Source organism: Rissa tridactyla, chromosome 2 (genome assembly GCF_028500815.1).
Source record: "Rissa tridactyla isolate bRisTri1 chromosome 2, bRisTri1.patW.cur.20221130, whole genome shotgun sequence".
Taxonomy (NCBI): domain Eukaryota; kingdom Metazoa; phylum Chordata; class Aves; order Charadriiformes; family Laridae; genus Rissa; species Rissa tridactyla.
Window position 1 is genome coordinate 64,957,381 of NC_071467.1, and position 22,339 is coordinate 64,979,719.

General features: G+C 35.7%; 1 protein-coding gene across 6 annotated transcripts in view; it reads left to right on the plus strand.

Annotated features, from left to right (window-relative positions):
- The window catches only part of ZNF236 (zinc finger protein 236), an 81,367-nt gene that overhangs the window by 34,228 nt on the left and 24,800 nt on the right, over positions 1-22,339 (plus strand). For all 6 annotated transcript variants that reach the window (XM_054190460.1, XM_054190459.1, XM_054190458.1 and 3 more), the window contains 14 exons: positions 1,109-1,312; positions 2,864-3,092; positions 4,030-4,302; positions 6,459-6,662; positions 9,426-9,570; positions 12,391-12,651; positions 12,909-13,159; positions 13,814-13,915; positions 18,824-18,975; positions 20,115-20,221; positions 20,316-20,467; positions 20,583-20,795; positions 21,281-21,560; positions 22,017-22,120. In XM_054190460.1, the coding sequence (XP_054046435.1) occupies positions 1,109-1,312; positions 2,864-3,092; positions 4,030-4,302; positions 6,459-6,662; positions 9,426-9,570; positions 12,391-12,651; positions 12,909-13,159; positions 13,814-13,915; positions 18,824-18,975; positions 20,115-20,221; positions 20,316-20,467; positions 20,583-20,795; positions 21,281-21,560; positions 22,017-22,120 (2,677 nt within the window). The remainder of the gene's footprint in view (positions 1-1,108; positions 1,313-2,863; positions 3,093-4,029; positions 4,303-6,458; positions 6,663-9,425; positions 9,571-12,390; positions 12,652-12,908; positions 13,160-13,813; positions 13,916-18,823; positions 18,976-20,114; positions 20,222-20,315; positions 20,468-20,582; positions 20,796-21,280; positions 21,561-22,016; positions 22,121-22,339) is intronic.

A 22,339-nucleotide genomic window follows, 5' to 3' on the forward strand; every position in this document is an offset into this window, starting at 1 on the left:
GTCATTTTAACTGCCCAGTGTAATGTGTAAGTATAAATAAAATCTCAGGGAAGTTTTCAGATTGGAAGAATATTACACATGTGGAGCCTAAGATTATTCTTTGTTAAAAATGATCTGAAAGAAGATAGCGTTTTATATGCATATGTGTGTGTGTCTGCGTGCGTGGAAATGAGTCTATGTAGAGAACAGACGTGAATATTAGATGAAAATATCCACTGTGTTATAAGAAACAGAATTATCGGGCTAGCCATTATATAAATATATATTTCTTTTTTCTGCAGTAAAATAAATGATTGAAAGCTGTTGTTTCGGTAATGGTATACTTATGGAGTCTGTTATAAGGAAGAGAAGTTTATAAGTGAAGGAGAACAGGAGGAGTCTTTATTTCTGACTTTTTCAAAAAAAAATACCGAGGCTTTTTATCACTTTTTTTTCTTCATATTTATTACTAAGGTAGCCTCAGATACAATTACCAAATCAAAGATTAAGAAATTTGACTTTTAGTCTTCAAGGTTTTTTTAGTATTTTGCTCCACATGTATTTAAATTTTTAGAATATAAAGAGATTCTCCTAAAACTAAGAGATTTAGAAGATTGAAAGTTGAAGGGGAAAAAAAGTTACTAGTTTGATTGCTATTAAAAGGTTTTGTTGTAACAACACAAATAACTTCATACAAAAAAAATCTCAACTAATGGAAGGTTTTTTTCCAAAGGACTTCCTTTAGTTAAATATGAACTTTAAAAAGAACCATGTCAGTGCCATTTATTTGTCTTGGAATTACTTTTCATATGGCCTCTACAGGTGGAATTCAGTAATTGATCCCTGTGTTTTGTAAACTGGTTGAAGGTTTAGTAGTTATTATAAAGTTAATTCAAGCTGTAGGCTTACAGTTATGCAGTTTGGGAATAACTTCAGAAAAGGGATATACAGAAGCAATTCTTTAGTGGAGCGAGCAGACTTTGAATGACAGCTCTGTGTAATCCGTATGTCGTACACAAGTGGACGTCCTTGTAGTGGACAGTTAACAGACATTTCAGATAAGGGAGCCAAGCAGATCAGTTCATATACTTCACATCTTCCTTTTCAAATGCACTGCTGTCTATTTCAGGCCACACATTTTCGGTCTCCGCTTCTTCAACAGACAGAAAACCAGGTGTCTTCAGCTGCTGCTCATCAGAGTCAGCAGGCTGTAACTGATGTCATCCAGCAGCTCCTTGAGTTATCAGAACCAGTTCCTGTAGAAAATAACCAGCCTCAGCAACCTGGTCAACAACTCAACATTGCAGTGGGAATCAATAGAGATATTTTGCAGGTAAGAGCTGGGTGTGAGAACAGCTTTACATTTCAGTGGTCGGTATTTCCAATGATAGAAATGCAGAAAGAACGCTAAGTGATGTACCAGTCAAGAAAGCGTTGTAAAGATCTATTCAACACATATGGAACGCAGCAAGGTATCTTCTTGTATAATTTTACAAAAGTAAGGTTATAAATATTGATTAAATTACCTAAAAGAAAGCTTTAAGTATACTCACCCATACATGGACATTTTATTGCTCTGTTTGGCTTTTTGTTTTTTTTTCTGTTGCCTAGAAGCAGCTTGTGGCACATCCTTAAGTTATGCCGTGCTTAAAACATGATATTTAAGAGGGGAAAAATATTTTTATCTGGTTAAAAAATGAGAACGTATATGGGGCCTTTATCCTATTTTAATTAATAGGGTCTATTTGAACACTTTCTACTGGTGCAAGGAAAATTCCTTCCTGGGTCAGATCAGTGTTTGGGCTAGTCCATTGTTCTGTCCTTGATACTGGCAGTAGGAGATGCTACGTAACAGAAGAGATGCAGGCAGTAATTCAGCTGTCTATGCTTGTTCTGCAGCCTCTGCATAACGGAACAGGGCGGAGAATATTCTTCCTTAGTACTGGTGGTAGCCTGCTAACCTTTAAGTTGTTTTTTCATCTCTAGTCTTTTAAGCACCATGTAAATTTCTTTTTGGAAGACCTGAATGTTACATATAGCTATGTGCTGGTTCACCATGTTACCTGTGCTGAGTTCTCTAATGTCAGGAATGTGACGTGTAGTTACACCAAATTGTACCACAAAATATAACTATTGTTGTGATAGCTATTAAAAAAAAAAAATCCATCTTTGAGGTTGGTTCTTTAAGTCATTGTATGCGCATCACTAGCCATATTGTTGTTCAAAATAAAAATAAAATGTGGTTTTCTTCCAAGCAGTCAATATCTGCACACTTTTACTTATATATGTGTGTTTGAGATCTTTGATCCAGAGCCTTTTCAGACCAGTAGCATCCATAAAGGTGCCTACACTCCAGTCCCTTCCAGGTGTGCGTAAAAGGAGTGCATAACTCTTGCCTCGGTCTGATGGTTATCAGTGGTTTGTTAACAGAGGCTTTTGAGCTTTTCCCAGCCTTTCTTTGATTTAGTATTCTTCCTTTTCCTTTGTATCATCTATGGCTTCTCCACAAGCTGATGGGCTTCGATTTTGATCTTCTATGGGGAACTATTATCTAATCTAGTAGGCATAAGAGATAGCTCTGTATTCCTGGCAAATGCTTGGTTCTGTAGAAACAGTTGGCACCTTACTGAAAGGCAGTTGTTGGCAAATGCATTAGTGCAGGAAATCCAGCTTAAAATCTCACAGACAATCAGAAGTCAGTGTTGTGTGAGAATGTTTGTTTGGTTTTTTGCAAGTTTGAAATCCAGCTGAAATTCCGGGAGCATGAGGCACTTAATTCCTTTAACTATATTTGCATTATATCTTCTAAGTAGTTGCTTGAGAAAAGTTGGAGCAACTGTGGAATGTTTCTATCTTAATCTAGAAATTTTCTGTTCTCTTTTAGCAAGCTTTGGAGAACAGTGGGTTGTCTTCAATTCCCGTCTCTGCGCATCCTACTGACTGCAGCCAGGCTAAGACTCCTGGGGCCCAGGATCAGAACCCAGACATCCAGACTCTCTCAAATCATCAGGCTGACTCTAATAATGCAGAACAAGATAAGGAGCAAGAGAGTACAGATAAACTGGATAAGAAAGAAAAAAAGATTATTAAGAAAAAATCACCGTTTTTACCTGGTAATGTTGCCACTGCTTGCTACTTTTTGTGCCATAAGGACTACAGTATTTGTGGGTATGTTGAGGGCTTTATAAAGGAATATAAAATGTATTGTGGATCAGTCACAAACTTCATCTGCTTTTATCTAAAACACAGTGTATGTAGAAGTTATGATATTAGGATATATAACTTTCATTATACTGATACTAAAATGTGTCAGAATGGCATTAAGTGAAGTTACGCTGATAAATCTTCTGGATTTAGATGAGTGGAGTTTTTGGAGGAGGACAAAAAAGGACTAGTATGAGTCTTTTTCCTTCTTTTTTTTTCCCATCATCCTTCTCTGAGGAGGATTGGGATTTCATGGTGTGTGCCAGAGCAGAGAGTTATTGCAAGTTCTGTTCTTCTTTAGAAGTGAGGCCTTGCGGAGGCAGCAGTAGTGCTGCTACCTCATGCAGATCTTCACTGGCCTGGGCCACGTAGGGAAGGATGAATGTTGATATTGTGGATAATACTTGCAAGTCACCTGTCTTTGGAATTGCAATACTTTTTTGACAATTTTGTGTTAGATATGGTATTTGTAAGTTAACTGGCATATTATATTGCATTACATCTACGTTTCTTATTTCTAAGTGGGATACAAATTGGTTTATTTTCTGTGAAGTCAGACATTTCTTAGCTTCCCCCCTCCCTTCTTCCTTTTCAGTAGCACAAAAATGTTTCAATTTCAACAGGATTCTCTTGGGTTTTGTTTTTGTCATTCCAGCCCATCACTATTTTTGTGAAGCAGAATGTATCTGATGGAGAAGATAATTGTTTACCAATGTGTTGTAATGGCATCTACTTGACAAAATGTTTTTGTGTTTTGACTGCTTTGTATAATGGTGTCAGTGTAGCAGAATTTTTGAAGAACTGTTGATGTTTCTAACACGTTTGTTGTGATGTTCCTCATTTTAGGTTCTATACGTGAAGAAAATGGAATAAGGTGGCATGTTTGTCCGTATTGTTCTAAAGAATTTAAAAAACCAAGTGATCTAGTGCGCCACATCCGCATTCATACCCATGAGAAGCCATTCAAGTGTCCCCAGTGTTTCCGCGCCTTTGCCGTTAAGAGTACTCTCACAGCACACATAAAAACACATACTGGCATTAAGGCTTTCAAGTGCCAATTTTGTATGAAATGCTTTTCCACCTCAGGGAGTTTAAAAGTTCACATTCGTCTACATACAGGTAAGTATGTAGACTCAAAATTGCTTTTGTATTTTCTATGATGTGGGTGAGACCTTCATAGAAAAAAAAGACTATGTGAAGCACTTAAATAGTAGAGATGTCTATCATGTCATTGATACATACCAGAGAATGAACTGGTTTTAGTGTCTTACATGATGAACTTTTAGTCATAACTTTCTAGTGTTTCATGGCTTTGAAACTATGAGCACTTTAAAAAGCCATGGACATTTATTTTTCTGGTGATGAGTCAGCTGTTGCTCCTTTTTAATGTTACTATTTTGAGTGTATTTAATTGTGCTTTCAGAAGAGTCATACTCTTAAAACTTGAGTTTTGATTTTACGTATCCCAGTCATCTTTCATATTTACTCTGCATCTTTTCTTCCCTTCCCCATACTTTTTGATTATTTCACTGTATCACTCAGGACTATTTAGTTACTTCCCATTTTATCTTCCACAATAAGGTGTTGCATGGTGTTCTTACCAACTTACCTGTTTCCAGTATCTTGTACTGCATACCCTAAAATTCCTCTGTTCATGTGGTCCTTGTTTACATAATATATGATGTCTTTAATACCTGTTTTTCTGTGGCTGAACTTGTATACTCTGCATAGAGAAAAATGAGTTTTCCACTCTTGGTGGACTACCTGATTGTTTTCCACTTTTCTTTCATTGTTTTTGCGGGGTTATAAGGTTTTGGCAGGATAAGCTCGTAAATGTGCTGCTCTTTCCTTTCGCTCCTGTTTATGTATTTACATTCTGCGAAAGTATAATTCATTGGCTATGCGCGTTTAGTGTTCAGTATGTTCTATAGTGAGGTGCCTTTAATCCATGAAATACCACTGTTGACTTCATCTGCGGAGAGTTTTTGGCTTTGTTTATTCTGCAAACTTGTAAATCAGTATTTTGTCTGTTAGTTTAAAGTCAGCCTTACTTTATTTTAGAAGTCAGACTTACTCAAAGTACCAAAAACACTAGGTGACTTGAAAAACAGGTAGTCCAGTGGTTATGGAACTCCAGTATGTAGTTAGCCATTGTTCAGCACACTTGTTTTTCCTGAGGTGTTTGTTTCTTCCTTTGTCTAGGAGGTTAGGGCTTACTGGGTCAGGTTAGAGGTTCATCGAGCCTTGTCTGCTGTTGCTGATGGCAGCGTGAAAAGGGGAAGCCTACAGTAAGGCTGCTTAGCACCGTACAACTACCTTCTGCTGATCTTTGGGTTGAGGGCTTTGTGAAGCAGGCTGTACCTCTGCACTAAGCAGCACTTTGTAGATTTTTGTTCGAAAGAACTTACCTAATTGATTTTCAACCTGTGTGAACTTACTACTAGAACAACCTAACATAATGAATTCAAATGTTGAGCTACATGTTGAGTAAAATACTTTCTGCTGCTTTAAATATCCTGCTCAGTCGTTTCGTATGATGATTTAGTTACTGTATTGTAAAGAATCGTTCATTCTTATTTCTTGTGCACTTTTCCACCTGTGGTTTTATAGACCTTTCTTCATAATCCCCAGTCATGTTTCCTAGCCTTCTAAGTCCAAGATTTTCCCTTGAACAAAAGCTGAAAGTTGGGCAGCTTTGCCTGTCTCTGTAACTTACCAAGTTCTCCAGTATCCTTTCCAAGGACAGGTTTCTATGGATTTTGCATTGCAAAAGTCTTTTTTTAGTAATTCCTGTTGGCCTGCTTTTTTGACTGCCATCAGTGTTGATATTTTCACAGACCAATCTAAAATTTCTTTAAACTTTGTCACATCACTCCTCTGTTTTATCCTATTGTATATCGTTTGTCTATGTGTTTGCTGATTCTTTTTACTCACAGTTTTTTAACAGTTTGTTTTGGAAGGACATTTGACCTGCTGTCTGCAGTTCTTAGGATAGCTTCTGGAACCCTTGGAAAATTGCTGTCGCCCTTGCATCATCCAGTTTCTGATAACAAGCTTGCTTAGAGTGATGTGTTACAATCAGTTAGTTGTTCAGCGTTTCATACTTAATTTTGATTGGATTTTGTGGATCTGTTTTGAAAACCCGTTTGACAGTAAACACCCTGATAGGAAACAAAAAAAGAAAATACAGAAAAGAGACTCTTTATTCCAAAGCTACATTTGTAGGGCAGTGGAAGTAAAATCACAAACTAATATTTTTCTTTAATCTTTTGCAGGTGTTAGGCCTTTTGCTTGTCCTCACTGTGACAAAAAGTTCAGAACATCGGGCCACAGGAAAACTCACATTGCTTCGCATTTTAAGCATACTGAACTAAGAAAGCTGCGACATCAACGTAAACCTGCAAAAGTTCGAGTAGGAAAGACGAGTGTTCCTGTACCAGATATTCCTTTGCAAGAGCCCATACTCATAACTGATTTAGGTAAAGAGCAAGTAAATCCGTGCTCTCTTGAAATTTTGATTTCACTGGAAAATAGAGGTCACAGTTTAATCAAGCAAATGCATTCAGGGCTTACTCAGGTGCATTTTGAAATAAGTCATCAGAAATAATCAGGCTTCAGAAAAAGTGACATATTTTGTAGTTTGCTTGTACTAGAATTAATAAGAGTCTTTTTTTTTTATTCACAGAGAAATTGTATAATCCTTACCAGAAAAAAAAAGTGTGTGCTAGTCATCTTTATATAGTAGAGTATTATATTGGTAATATATTTAGCCTAAAGTCTTTCAGTCTTTAAAAATCCTTTTGCCTTCACTGCTTCCAAGAATTACTGTATGCAAGAGTAGTGGTTATTTTGGTATCAGGCATAAGAAACTCAAATTTTCAGAGTAGCAACAGAACTTAGCTGATAGCTTCAGATATTCATATTGCACAGTATTTCTTTCTTGAGTGAACCCTGGAAACAGGTACAGTCCTATTTCTTGATTTTAAAGAAAAAAGCGCTTCAATGCAATTAAGATCTGTGCAGTGAAATTCTGTTTATTGAAAAAAAATTTAATATTAACAAAAGAAATATTATGAAAGTAGTTTCCTACAGGTTCTGGTAACACCTGAACTCTGCTGATATTGGAGCATTCAATGTAAAATTAAGAAGTTCCACCATTTGTCTAGAAGGTGTCATGTTTCTTTCAACTGACTTGACAATATTTCCACTGTTCCCAGAAAAAAAAAAAATCTTATTTCTTGTAAACGTGTGAAGAAATTAGTATATTATTACTCTGTACTAGTGTTAATCTTTGAGTGGCACCTCTGATGGAAAAAAAAAAAGATTGATATGTATTTTGCTTTTCGAAAAAGACTATTCTAAAAGTCTATAAAAAGGTCTGCAAATTGTTCTGTACCTGTTACAGTTTTGTTTCATTTTATTCCATTAGTTGATGGTATTTATGGACTAGGAATTGCAAAAAAAATTTTAAGTTTTCTAGTGTGTACTGTGGTTCCAAAGATGGAACAGATGGGAAGAAAAATACCTTTTTGTAGAACTCAGAACTATTTTACTGACTTGCTCTGTCCAGTGTATAGAGCCACTTTTAACTATTCTAACAGTTTGGAGAAAGGTTTACTTTGTCCGGGTTGAACAGGTTGAGTAAATAGTTTGGAAGTGTTTTATTAGGAATTTCTGTTATTTCTGCTCTCTTATGTATGTGGTTAGGAATTTCTGCAGTGCTTCTGCAGACCAGAACCATTGTAGCCTGGGATATGCTGAAAAGTTAGTCAGCTGTCATTCATTAACTGAATTATTCTGCTTTTATATGATCAAAAATAACTGAGAGTAAATATTTGTCATACGGAGTTCCTTCTCTTCTGATTTGGAAGACTTGGGTCATCTCCTGTACACTACTACTAATTATTGTCATGGAAGAATGCCAGAAGGAATTTAGAAAGTAGGCTTGTGGTTTTGGTGGGTTTTGTGGCTTGGCTTGGTTCAGTTTTTGGAATGTCTTTTGGTTTTGTTTTTAGGAGAAAATGTTTTTACTAGACCAACTGAGTGAGTTGGGGAAGGTGACGGAAGTTTTGGTGTGTGTATATATATATTTATTTATAAATATATATATATGTGTAACATATATAGATACATCTATAAACTTTTTTAAATCTGAGATAGGTAAACTTGTTCTCTTTGCATCGTTGCCGTCTCTTCTCAAAATTGAGAGAAATTTCCTCTCCTTGCCTTCTGCTTTTTTCAATTGTATTTGGAAGTCTGCAGAAACCCTTTGGGCTTTCCTTTCTGAATAGGAAGCATAGCATGCTAGATGAAGCAGTCTGAGGAAAGAAAAGACAGCATAAAAGGCTTTTTGTGGTGAACATTTAGGAATATAAAGGGATCTTTGGCATATTTGTTGAAACTTTGTATCGATCCCTCAGCCTCTTATATTAGTATTGTAATGAGTACTTTCCAGTTCAAAGATGTCAGTGATAATCAGTTTTGTTTTTTTTTTTTACTTGAAGTCTGCTGCTGTTCCTATTCTGTCAGGGTGTTTGGGATGATACCCTTGTGTTGGCTGATTCTGAGACAGCATGCTCTTGTGCACATTTAGTAGCAGGAACTTTTAGCTGATTTTCCAAAACTACGCGTGACTCACCAGTGTATAAATAGAGCATTTGTTCAAATAAGTTGATTTGAGTTTTGGGGTTTTTTTCCAATAAACTTTTGGAGGTAATTTGGAGAATTAGCAACACTGATTAGCCAAAGTAGATGATGTACAAATACAATTTTTAATGGACCTTTTTTATCCTGTAAGTAAAGGCAGATATATATCACGGTGATGTGTACTTTTTACAAAAGGCATATTAAATATTTTTCAAGTTATAATCTGGGGTACCTTGATTACATGTCATTTGGTTAAGGTGGAGGTTGGAAGAGCAAAATATTAATTAGCAGTGAATTTGTGACTGACAACTTTTCTTACAGTTGATGCTTGGTTTGGACATACCTGAGGCTTAATGTAATGAGGTGGACCTATCAATAAAAGAAGAGCTATCACTAACATAAATAGCATGTACAATATAATGCTAAACAGATGCATGCATAATTTTAAGTAACTGCTGAAAACATGCTCATTTTCTTTATATTCTTGCATACTAAAAGTTTAGTCACCTTTTTTTCCAAATACTAGCTATTCAGACTACTGCAACTTTGGAATAGCTTTACCAATTAATTTTTCCTTTTTGTGTGTGTTTATGCAGGTCTTATCCAGCCAATCCCAAGGAATAGCCAGTTCTTCCAAAATTATTTTAACAATAATTTTGTGAATGATGCAGACAGACCGTACAAATGTTTTTATTGCCATCGAGCCTATAAAAAATCGTGTCATCTTAAACAACACATCAGGTAAAGCAAATACAAAGAAGAAAGGAAATGTATGTAATAACACATTTATGGAAAGGCGTGAAATTTATATAGTGTTCACTAAAAAGACTTTTTTTTTTTACTGTCTCTGAAGTAGTGAACCAGTGATAATTGATTTTTTTGTGGTAAAGTTGGAGGAGGCTTTGGACTAATTCATACCTCTGTATAGTCATAGCAGTACAAGTGGTTGTGTTTGGTGTGCAGTTTAGCTTATTAACTCTCGGACTCTTTTTTTCATAAACTATATATAGAAAACAGCAAGCATCGCATGTGAATTCTTGTCGTAATTTTGTATTTGCATACTCCAGATCATCTGCTTTGTATGTAACTCGTATTTTTTGAGACGGAAATTAACTTTTTATTCTGTGTGCTCTTTTCTGTGTACTAAACCTAAAAGAATTTAGCGTTACATTGTAACCGAGTAAACGTTCTCAGGGATCATTTTTCTGCTTGAAGTTCAGCTCAAGTTCCATGCAGTGAGTGCTTGTTACAACCATAAGGTCATGGAGTCACAGAAAAATTTAAATTGGAGGGGAGCCAGTGGAGGTAACTAATCCAACCATGTTTTCACAAGAAAGGGTAGCTTCGAAGTTAGGTCTGGTTGCAGTTTTTCAGGCAGTGAGCTTTGCCATTTAGTTGAGTTATCAAAAGTTGCTCCCTGACTTATAAACTATGAATACTAGTATCTAAGGAAAGGTTCCATATGAGCAGGTGGCAATCTGCTTGTTCCTGTACTGCTTTCTCACTTCCTCTAACTCAAACTGTGGCAAGTTCCTCGTGTTCTCCCTAGAAATCAAGTTCTGTACTGGTAGGTTCTCAAACTGTCTTGAAGCAGTCCTCGGTTTCTATATGCTGTCTAATGGGAGGAGGGGGAAGCCTTGCAATGTCACGTCTTTTCCTTTTCAAATATCCTACCTAGGTTTCTTACTCTCTGTTGTAGACACAATCAAGCTAGATTGATTGAAATGAAAATAGTTTTAAATTAGTAAGTGTTGCTGGTTTGCATCATTACCTCCTTCATTGAAATAGTTGATTTTAAATTGTGTTTCACGTTTGTGTCTCTATTTTCTTAAAGAGTGTAACTGTCAATGGTTAGTTATCATTAAAATGATGGTTGCCACTGAAGAGGGCCTTATCTGCCTGAAAAGATGGCCTTATTTAGCCTAAACATAAGCTAAATTATGTATATTTTACTGAAGCATTTATGTAATCTACAGTTTTATTTAGATTCATAAGTTTTCATCTTTCATTTGTGTTAGAGAAATGTAATTGATTTACCTAGTTAATTTTTCCTTTTCGTGGTTTCATCAGGATTCTTTGAATAGAAATTGAAAGTCTTCTAATTACACAGAACATGAACAGCTTATTACTTAAACAATCGGTTTACATGCACTGAGTACTCACTTTTTTTTCTTGTCAGAATACATTTTATGTTTGAAAATTCTGTCCTTCAAAAGCCTGTGCTTGAATTCATTCTGCTGTTGAGTCTACACATACTCCAGCTCACAATAAACTTTCTTTAAAAACCTCGTTACTTATTACATGCATCTTTGTTTTTCTTCTCCCGTACTGAAAATACAAAGGTGTGAGGGGGCTACCAGTCAGCTTGCCACTGTGCTTCTTTCTGATTGATCTCTGCAACATAGTATTGAGTGAACTTTAGCTTAGCTTTGCTTTGTTAGGGAAATTTAAAACTACCCTCTTTTTCCATGTTTGTTCTTCGTAAGTTGGCATTGCTGTACCTAAACTACCAGACTTCACGCTTGTGTGGTCAGTCTGTCTTCACAGACTGGTGCTGATCATGGCTTGGAAAGCTTGTTTCAGTCTCTGAAACAGAGAGAGGTTTGTATTAGGGGTGGTTTCAATAGAGCGGTGACTGAATAGTGTGTCAGGTTCTCCCACAGGCAGACCAAGGAAGGGTTGGGATACCCTACCCCAGATTTCCATAGGTGTGTATTGGTAGCAAAACAGTAATCTTGATATTTCACGCTTCTTTATTATAGCATCTGTTGGTCATAGACTTCTAAGGCTACTGTAATCATAAGCCATCCCTAACTCTTCCCAATAGCTCTCACTCTTGGGATGTTAGAGCCATAACCCTTAAAATTCTCGTTGCGCTCTGCTCCATTTTCTAACTTGTCTCTCGGTCTGTTTTATATCTTGATGTAGTCCTAAAGGGAAACACCTCTAGCACTTCTGGAAGGAGCAATATAGTGAGTGGGACGTATTGATAGTAGTATAGGTGAGTTTTCCCACTTGAGTATTGTTTTCACGTAGCAGTCTGAAAGACCAATTGTACTGTGCCTTGTTTGGTGGGCATTCAGGATGGACACGGTTCTTTTCCCCAAAGTTTCATTATTAAAACGTAGTAGTAGTAGTATACAATATAAGGAGGACTGCATTTTTTTTCTCCAAACTTTTGTGGACAACTACTAGCTGAATTGAGGAAAATATATGTGAATGATAATATAGTAGTCTGAACAACTAGTATATCATCTGGCATAGAAAAAATTCAGCCCAATTCTTTTAACTGAGGCAAAGTATGATCAGAAAAGGAGATGGACTGTAGAATGTAATTAAAACACACAAACAGTATTCCTTCTAGCCCTGCCAGTGATGACATGCGAGTTGTTTATAATTTATTAAAGCTTTAATTTCTGGGTTTTCTTAACTGAAGCCTCTTCCATCCATTCAGCAGTTGCATTAGTTTAATTTATTTTGCTCATTTTAAAATTTAGTCTTTTAATAACTTTGTAAGTCAAACTGTTAAATCTACTTTAACTTCTGCTTTCTCTTAAAAAGGTCACATACTGGTGAAAAGCCATTTAAGTGCTCTCAGTGTGGAAGAGGTTTTGTGTCAGCTGGAGTTCTGAAAGCGCATATTAGAACACACACTGGATTGAAAGCTTTTAAGTGTCTTATATGCAACGGGGCCTTCACTACTGGTGGTAGCCTCAGGCGACATATGGGGATCCATAATGACCTTCGACCGTATATGTGTCCATATTGTCAAAAAACATTCAAAACGTCACTAAACTGTAAAAAACACATGAAGACTCATAGGTATGTTTACAATTTTTATATGAATCCTTCAATGTATTTTAGTAGCCCTTCTGTAAAGATACTTGGAAAGGCAGCTTTGCTCTGTAGCAGATGCTAATAATTGAATAAGGGTGTTCCTTTACGGGTAACAAACACTTAGGTAGCTCTGAAGGTATAGTAAATTCTGGTGTATAATAAAACCAAAAATTTGTTCACGTAATAAATAGTTAGGGTAACTGACTGAAATCATAAAAAGACCTTCTTACCTCTCTTTGCAGATATGAACTTGCACAGCAACTTCAGCAGCATCAGCAGTCTGCTTCAATAGATGATTCTACAGTAGATCAGCAGAGCATTCATGTTTCTACGCAGATGCAAGTGGAGATTGAAACTGATGAGCTACAGCAGTCAGAAGCTGTTGCAACAGATCAGCAGGCTATTTTAGAGTTAGACCAGCAGCCAGTAGTAGGCACAGAAGAAACAGCACTAGAACAACAATTAGCTGATCAGCCTTTAGAGCAAGATGAGGGTGAGTATTTGAAATATGATAAGGTTTATGAGGTAAGCTTACAAGTTCTCAAATACCTTTTTCTTCACAAATTTCAATGATTTGGTTTCAAGACAATGCAAATTTACTTGGAAAATACATGGAATAAAAGCTAGCTGCTTAAGAGTGTTCAGGTTTACTGTTAAAAATACGAAAAGATTAAGGTTTGCACAATGTAGTTGTATTGAACAAAACTACTAAACAAGTATACAGAAAAATAAATACTATGTGCACAAAACTTTACCACATCACCTCTATTTTTAATAAAAAGCACTGCTATATAGTCTGCTTAGGAAGTAAAACCTATGTTTTGAGGTGGGAGAATACAAAATATTTCATGTATTTGTTCTATTAGTAATAGTGGAACAAAGTATTTTGGGTTTGCTTATTTGCTCGTTTTCATGGTGTAATGAGTTAAATATTGCAGAGGAATATAAATAAAACCTACAATAAATGAAGACTTAAATACCTGTTCAGCTAATAATTTTTTACTTATTCTTAATGCAGTAAAAAATTTAGATTACTGTAAAATGTAGGTTTTTGGGAACAACTGAATTATCCAGTTAATTGCATCTTCTTTTCTTGATATTTTTTCCTTTTCTCTTTTTTTTCCTCCTCTTCCTTTTCCCATTTCAGATAGATTTGTGACATCCCAGCATACTTTACAGGAAAATATCACTCAATTTGAACAACAAGCTATAACACAGCAGCCATTTGATCAACAGGGCTTATCACAAGGTTAGTAATAAATAGCAGGTTTTTTTAAAGTGATTTTTATAAATCTGGCTTTACAGTATAGCTGTGATAAAGCATTTCAAAAGTGGGCGCCCACAGTCAAAGTAACTGCAATGCAGAGAACTTGCAAAACCTTCTCCTTGAATTACTATTTTGAAACTGTATTTGGTAGAATATTTTGAATACTTAAATAGAATTTGCTTTTATGAGCTGATGTTTAGTCATTACAGTATGGGGTTTATAGTCAGGCGTTTCATATTCTTTCCTTGATTGTGTTTTGAAATTGCTATGGCAGTAGGCAGTTTACACAACTTTTTCCCTAAATATATGTGCTCATAACCTGAGATGATCAGAAACACGGTCTAAGATTTGACTGAGTAGCTGTTGGTATTCATTATGGAAAAAGACAGTGCAAAATATAATCATGTAAAAATCATATTTTCACCTAGTCACAGCAGTTTCCTTTTGTATTTTATAAAGCTACGTAAGTAACAACTTCAGAGATTATAAACATTTGGAAACTTTTTTTTATCTTGCGCACATGATAGTGAGAAATATATATATGTAAGGCTTATGTAGCCTGCAGAGACTGAAGAAATGACTGTGTTCCTTTGCTTTTCACTGCTGGATTTCTTGAGTTGTTGCTTGATACAAAGCTACTGGTGGGTTTTTTTAGACTTCTGGCGGGGCAGGGAAGGGGAATATGTTCAAGGGGTTTTCATTGTTTTGGTTGGGAAGCATACTGCATTGGCTGACCAGTTGATCTCTTCCTCCTTGTTTCTGACTCCAGCATGTAACATGTAACCATGTAAACAACTGGTAACCAGTAACCACGTACATGACTGTGCTAAGTTGCATGACACTGTGAAGAAATAGTATAATTTGTTGCTGATTTTAATTCCTTAGGTTGTGCTGCTTTGTATGTAATTGAAAAAAAACCTTAGTCTCCACCTTTATTAAACAAGACTGAACCAGGTCCTGTTAAAACCCTATGTGTTATTTTCATTAGTTACCTTTTACAGTTTTCCAAATGAATGAAAAGAGACTACAGGAAAGAAGTGCAACCTTTCACTCTGTGTTACTCTCCAGTGGTGGTGGTTTTTGTTTGGATTTTTACATCTCCTTTGAATTTGAAAATCCAATACATAAACCTTGTTTGTTTCTCTTATGTAGACTTCAGTTTCTATATACGTGTATCTTCTCCATTAAACAAATATTGAATACTGAATGACTTCCTGGGGAGGGGGGAGATGGGAGACTCTTCTAGATTTTACAAAAAAATTCTTTCGTCATCAGAAATCTAAGCTGATCATCGGTACATTACAAAATTGGTACAGAGAATCAGAACATTTGTGGTGTGGGGTTTTTTAAGTCTCATTTGTATAAGATGTCTCCTATTCTACTTGGAATCTCATCCACAGATTCACAACTCTTTGAAGTTTCCTTGAAGATCCTGGAGCCCTTCAAAATTTTTGAATTTCAGGTAGGTAAGCATTTGCGCGGATGCATGCGTTAAATTGGTCGACCCTCTCCCTATGTCTGCATCTGTGCTTCATGCTCCTAATTTCTTTTTCCTATGAGCTAGGCAGAATGTTCAAGCTTAAAACACTATGTCTTTTTTATCCTTGATATTTATAGGCTGTATTCTTGTTAAAATAGTTTAGCTTAGTGTTTATTAATAAAACAACGTAGGAGTTTTAAAAAATCTTCAGTAGACTTTTTGATTTTTCTTTTTCCTTTTTTAAGAAAAAAATAAAATCTTTGCATTTCAGACAGATGAGGCTGATCTCTAGGTCTGCACAGACCTGTCAGAACTTTGTTTATTCTTTCAGGTTTGTAATACTTTTACAGAATTTCTGGTTTGTTCAGATAGATTTTTCTTCTTTATGTGTTCAGACTTGTAAAGCGGCGCAGATCTTGTGAGGGTGCCGCTGTATCATAATCTGTTATTCTTTTGAGGTAGATTTGAAGACTGAGAAAAAGGACTTCTGTGTGCTTTGTAGCTTACATATTCAGGCATCTTCATTTGAAGACTTTTTAGTGAGGTCAGAACAACCAAGTGGATCTTTTATCAGAAAATGGCTTTGGGTTATTGAATATCATCTGTCACCAAATGTGTTTTCATATAGATTATGTCACCTTTTCTTTCTTTAAATTCTCCCTGTAAGCATGGTTGAATGTTAATAATTCAATTAGTGATGATAGGAGAGTGATCTTGAAAAACTACGAGAAGTCCAAATCCAATATTCTGTAGCCCATACAAATATACCCTTGCCAGCAGACCGCCGTTTTGCTTTCCTAAGAAGTTGATCTCCAACCTCAGGACTTGGAATTATGATTCTTTCAGTAACTAATTACACATTGATTCCAGTCCATACTGTTCAGCTGGTTCCAAAAGTTGCCTAGGAAGTAAACCTGCAGAACATTTAATTGCTAGTCAGTGACCCCCACTGAGATGCACGTGTGCATGTAGATGTGTTCGTAATGTTAGAATTCAAATGATCTGTCAGTAAAGACTTCAAGATTTGTGTAAACTAAAATACCGTGTTTGCTATGAGCTATCATACTGCTGTTTTCTCATTCTCATGTGCAAGATGTATCTTTCCACTAGTAAACTGATTTGCAGAGTATTCTATTTCTCAGTATCTTTTGTTAATGTAGAAGAGAATAGGTTGGGTGATATCCTAAAGCCAAGCAAAAACAAGCGATGCAAATGATTACTTGTACTGAAATAACACAAAATCCGATTCCAAGTTTAGAGGACTTTGTAGTGAAAGACTCCCCTTATTATACATAGCTTAAGATGCTTTGTGTTCTTTGAAGATTAAGCAAAAGCTTCTGGGAAGCAATATATAACTGTGGAAACAGGAGCAGAAAATTAAGGTTCTGAAATTTATTTCTGTGTCTGTCTCAGACTTAACATCTGGTTTTTGGTGTTTGATATGTTGGTGTTTTTTTTTAATGTTGGTCTGTAGAAATAGCATGGTGGTAGCAAATGCCTTAAGGATGCTCAAAACTGTCAGATCTTTTTAAAATTTTGAGTGGAAATGGACCTTCATACTAGGTATTGAGCAAAATGAGGATGCATCATATATATATTCTTGTTACAGTGTTGATTTATATTTATTCTAGAACTACTTTCAGAGGTAGTAATTCTTCCTTCAATTTGTCCCAAAATACCTCTAACTTCACAACTTGACTTCTGGAGCAGGTTGTTGTGTGATCGTGGGAAATTTTTCAGGATGTCAGTAATTGCTTTTATTAAAATAGTGTGAGGTGAAACAGGCCATGATATAGTAACTTCTTTTTTCCTTCTTCGCCAGTAAAAATTACTTACTGATTAGAAAAAGTTTCGGGTTTTTTAGGTAGCTGTTTCTTTGTACATTTAATAGTTACATCCTTTTTTTTTATGTAGGAAGTGACATCGCTTTTGCTTCAGTTTCTTGAGGCTTGTTTTTTTGTATTCTCATCAAGTGTAGTGGGAATACCATTTTTGCATAAAGGTGCTTTTAAAATGTACTTGAAAACAGAAATTAGCAACCCTCTTATCACTGTGAAACTTTGCGTCACTGCTCTTCTTCAGGCTACTTTTTTATTTTGTCATTTCACCAAGAGTGGTAATTGAGGTGTGGTGTTCATTCAGCATGTTGAATCTTTTTTTTTCTTGTAACCTTGGTAGCTCTAGGAGAGAAAATAACGTACAAGTTGCAGCATTAGGTTTGGTGATAAGTTACAACCTGACTAATAATGCTTTCAAGATTTGTTTACGTTTATTAGTTTTCATTCTATGGTAGGTTTTTTTTTCCTATGTTGATAATAGTGTTCTTCTGCTGTGAAAAGTGTCTTTTGGGAAAATTTCTACTTAAACTTAACACATCCCAGTTTTTGATATACTGTAATTCAAAACATTCTTTAAGCGTTGCTTTTTGGCCTTTGATGCTGTGATCATCTGATGTGGGTTTGTTTCTACCCTGTTTTCATAATCTTCACCCTTTTTGTCTGCTAAAGGCAAACTGCACAGAAATACTAAAATTGCTGCCCTTACCTTAATTACTGGTAGTTGTGGTTTCATTTTTTTTCCACATAACATCAATTTTTTTAAATATTAGAAGTATTAGGGCCTAGAGGGCTTGATAAAAGGTTATCTCTAATAGCATTACACAACCCTGCAGTCTGAGCTATACTTCCCTGGCTCTGAATCATTGATACTATCATTCCATTCATTCGTTTAGAAAAAGAGGTGATTAAGATCTGATCTTTCAGAAGAAAAAAAAAAAAAAGAATAAAATTTTCAGTCTTTATACTGGAAATGTGAATAAAAATATGTTTATTTTTTACTTTGCAGTTTGCCTTTGAGAGGCTCTACTTTACTATTATCTAAAGAGTGGGAATATGTGGAGGAGATCCAAAGTAGGAGAAAATGGGGTTACTTTATCAGAAACTGGAGTTCTCCTATTGGGTCATCTCCTCCACTCACCCGCCATCCTCCCCACTGAGCTTTGCATCCTTGTGATCGGCTTCCAGTGTAGTTAAGGGAGCGTGGTACCAACGTGGATAAAGGGAGATGGGTCAACCTGTTTGACACATGCATGCTTACATACAAGAAATTCAAAATTTCAATGGCTCTAAGGTAATTGTGGCACCCTGAAGAAACTTCAAACAGTGTTTTTCTGTGGAGGAGATTTTCCAATAGAATTCCAGCTAATGGTAAGTAACCCTGTTATGCATATTATGTAGATGCCAGAAACATTTGCACATTTTGCCAGTCAACAGTGAAGAGTATAAAATGAGTATTACTAAATAGTAATACTACTTGCTATCTTTTGAAGGTAGTCTTCAATAAAGTGTGGTGTAACTCAAAAGTCCAATGTGGTGTATTTTCTGGGTTTGTGATTGTTTAATTTCTGGCAGGTTTTACAGTGAATGACAGCTACAATCAACAGGCTCAATTTCCAGCTGTACAGCAGCTGCAGGATTCAAGCACACTTGAATCTCAGGCTCTTTCAACAAGTTACCATCCACCAGCCCTTCTCCAGGTTCCAAATACAGACACTATTAATGTAGTAAGTATTGCTGGAAGGCAGAATCCATTGTTTGTGTGCAGTGATGAGTTTCTTTGAGCTCTTTCATTGGTGATGAAGTAAACTGAGAAGTCAGAAAAGTTTCATGATTTCTTTTCTAGATTTCCAGTTGTTAATCATAAGCAAATAAAAAGGGGGGGGGGGAGGATAAGCGACTTGGCTACATCTTTCTAAAAAAGAGATGTACCTTTGATGCCCTAGGCTTAAAAAAGGACTAATGCCATAAAGTTGGGTCATAAGTCTAAAGCTAAGGAACGGACCTAATGTTACGAAATAATTTTATATTATTGCACTATATTCTGTCCTAATTCTTTAATACCTATGGATATCAATACGATCAAGTAGTAAAAACAACATTAGAAACTTGTAGTGATCCTTCATGGATCTTGCGTATTGCAGTGTCTGATGTTCTTTTTGGGTTCTCATCTGGTTGAATTTGTAAAAGAGTTTAATAACTAAAAATACAGTTTAAATATAACTCTTTATGATGGTAGGCATGAAGACCATCTGTAGTAACGTGTTTACCATAATGACCTGCATGAATTATTGTCCCTTCATGCTTGTTTTGCAAAGGGCAAATGTTGGTCAGAGAACTGAGGTGGTTTTAAGATCTGGAAGAGTATGAGTAATTTTAGCATACAGGCTTTGGAGTTTTCTCTTCAAACTTTGCAATATGCTGTCATTCTTGAGGATTATTCTGTGGTGGTTTTTGCTTAGAGGAAAAACCTATTCAAAAACTAGTGAAGCTTGTCACCGCTGCTGTGCATTTTGCCACTCAGTGTGAGGCTCATACTTTTTTAAATGGTTTGTTTAGTGTTAAACTTAATTCCTCAAACCAGGAAAAATCTACAAGACTTTTTTGTAGCCACGTGTTTGTCTAATTGACACGGAGGTGTAAGTGCACCACGTTGTCTGTTTATTCCAGTTCAGTAGGTGCACGTTTTGCTGCTTTTCTTCTCACTATGAAAGAGTGAGCTATGATATTGCACTCAATTTCTTGTCAAAAATTTAGAAAAGCATCATTTTGATTACTTGTGTTGACTGTAAATGCTATAATTTTTTGTTGCATATTTGTATGACTTTATTTCAGTATTGTTATTGAAATTCACTTTGATTTCTAGACTACTCGTTTGATACAAGATCAATCATCGCAAGAAGAACTTGAATTGCATGCCCAACGGCCTCATTTTCTTGAGGATAGTGAAGATCAAAGCAGGCGTTCATATAGGTGTGTTATAGCTTTAGGTTCTGTCACAGAGTTTCCTGAATGTTTTATGGCTAGTAATTGTATGCAACTAATGAAAACAATTTTCTTCTAATAGATGTGAGTATTGCAACAAGGGTTTTAAGAAATCCAGCCACTTGAAACAACACGTACGATCACATACCGGTGAGAAACCTTATAAATGCCAACTCTGTGGCCGTGGCTTTGTTTCCTCAGGAGTTCTTAAGTCACATGAGAAGACTCATACAGGTAACAGAGTATACCGGCTCTATATTAGCTTAACTCACGTTTGGGTTTTATAAATGTCCTGTATAAGTAAACTTAAACAAATGGCATGCTACTTCTTTGTTTCTGTTACTTTAAGGAGTTAAAGCATTCAGCTGTAGCATTTGCAATACCTCCTTCACAACTAATGGCAGCCTTACCAGGCACATGGCAACTCACATGAGCATGAAGCCTTACAAGTGCCCATTCTGTGATGAAAGCTTTCGAACAACTGTTCACTGCAAAAAACATATGAAAAAACATCAGGCAGTCTCCTCAGCTGTAGCAGCAGCTACAGAAACAGGAGGGGGAGGTAAATTATTTCATTTTTACTCTTACAGTCCTTACTACATAACAAGTACAAATGTTTCAGTGGATTACATGAATGCTGTAGCAGTAATGTTATAAATTAGCCTTCCAGCATGGATAATGTCCAGAGGCACTGAAATTGCTCTGTTATCTAAATTGTTTAAAGAAATCAGTTTCCTGGAGTCTGTCCAGTGTATTCAAGGTATTGTATGTTACACAATTATTACAGTTATTTTAGTGTGTCACTAAAGTAGAACACTTTTTGTCCTAAATTACTCGTACCTGTATTTAATTATTGTAAAAATAAGAATTATAAATCCATCTTTATTTCAAAGAAATACAGACATGAGTAGTTAGACCTCTAAAAGAGATTTAAGTCTAAGCACGTAATGTGGTGGCCATGTGTTTAATAATAAACCCTTCTATTTTTATAATTTCAGCTGATAGATTAAACTAAACAGACGTGTTTGGTTTGTTTTTTTTAAACAGTTGCATGCATTGAAGATGATGATGAAAACTCTGAAAGAACTTCCAGAAAATCTCGTCCTGGTGTCATAACTTTTACAGAAGAAGAAACAGCAGAACTGGCAAAGATTAGACCTCGAGAAAGTGCTACTGTCTCGGAAAAAGTTCTTGTCCAGTCTGCTGCAGAGAAAGACAGAATTAGTGAGATAAAAGATAAACAAGCAGAACTGGAAGCAGAGCCCAAATATGCCAACTGTTGTAGTTATTGCCCCAAAAGCTTTAAAAAACCTAGTGATTTAGTCAGGTAAGGAATGGAAAAGCTTTGCATATTTTCAGTTTTCTAAATAGTTCACCATAAACTTAGCAGTAACAGTTTCATATAACTTCTTTATGCCTAAGCTGAAGTTTGACTCATATTTACATACATTTTTCTTTTTCAGAGTGGTTTAAAAATATGTGTCAAAATGTTATATATTCTGAATATGACTAAACCAGCCTTTTTGTAGTTATCTTCCTGCAGTATTAAAATGATTGTTATGAAGTTTTAGAATAAATTCTTTTCTTGCTGTAGGACTTGCATATAAAAACATAAAAATCAGTTTGAAAATGGCAAATGCCTAAATCGTTGTCTTTACTAGTTCTGCTTAATGTAATGCTAATTATTCAATTAATTCTAAAATTAGTAAGATACAAAATAAATATTTCTACAAACTGATATAAAAGTAGAAATTCACATATACTTGTATTCTGAAATTATTAGGCATGTTCGTATCCATACTGGAGAGAAGCCGTATAAGTGTGACGAATGTGGAAAGAGTTTCACTGTAAAATCCACTCTAGATTGTCATGTTAAAACGCACACAGGTCAGTAAGATTTTGAATGTCTTTGTTTAGAAACTGGTTACTTTCTTGACAGGCTGTTTTAACTACAGATTTTGCAAGGAACGGTATGTTTCCCTATGATCTGGGAAATGGCATTAATGGCAGCGCTCGGTGAAATTTGGTACTTACTGCATCATCAGCTAAATCTTATGATATTTTTGAGTCAACCATATTATTACAGCCTTCTGTATATAGTGGGCT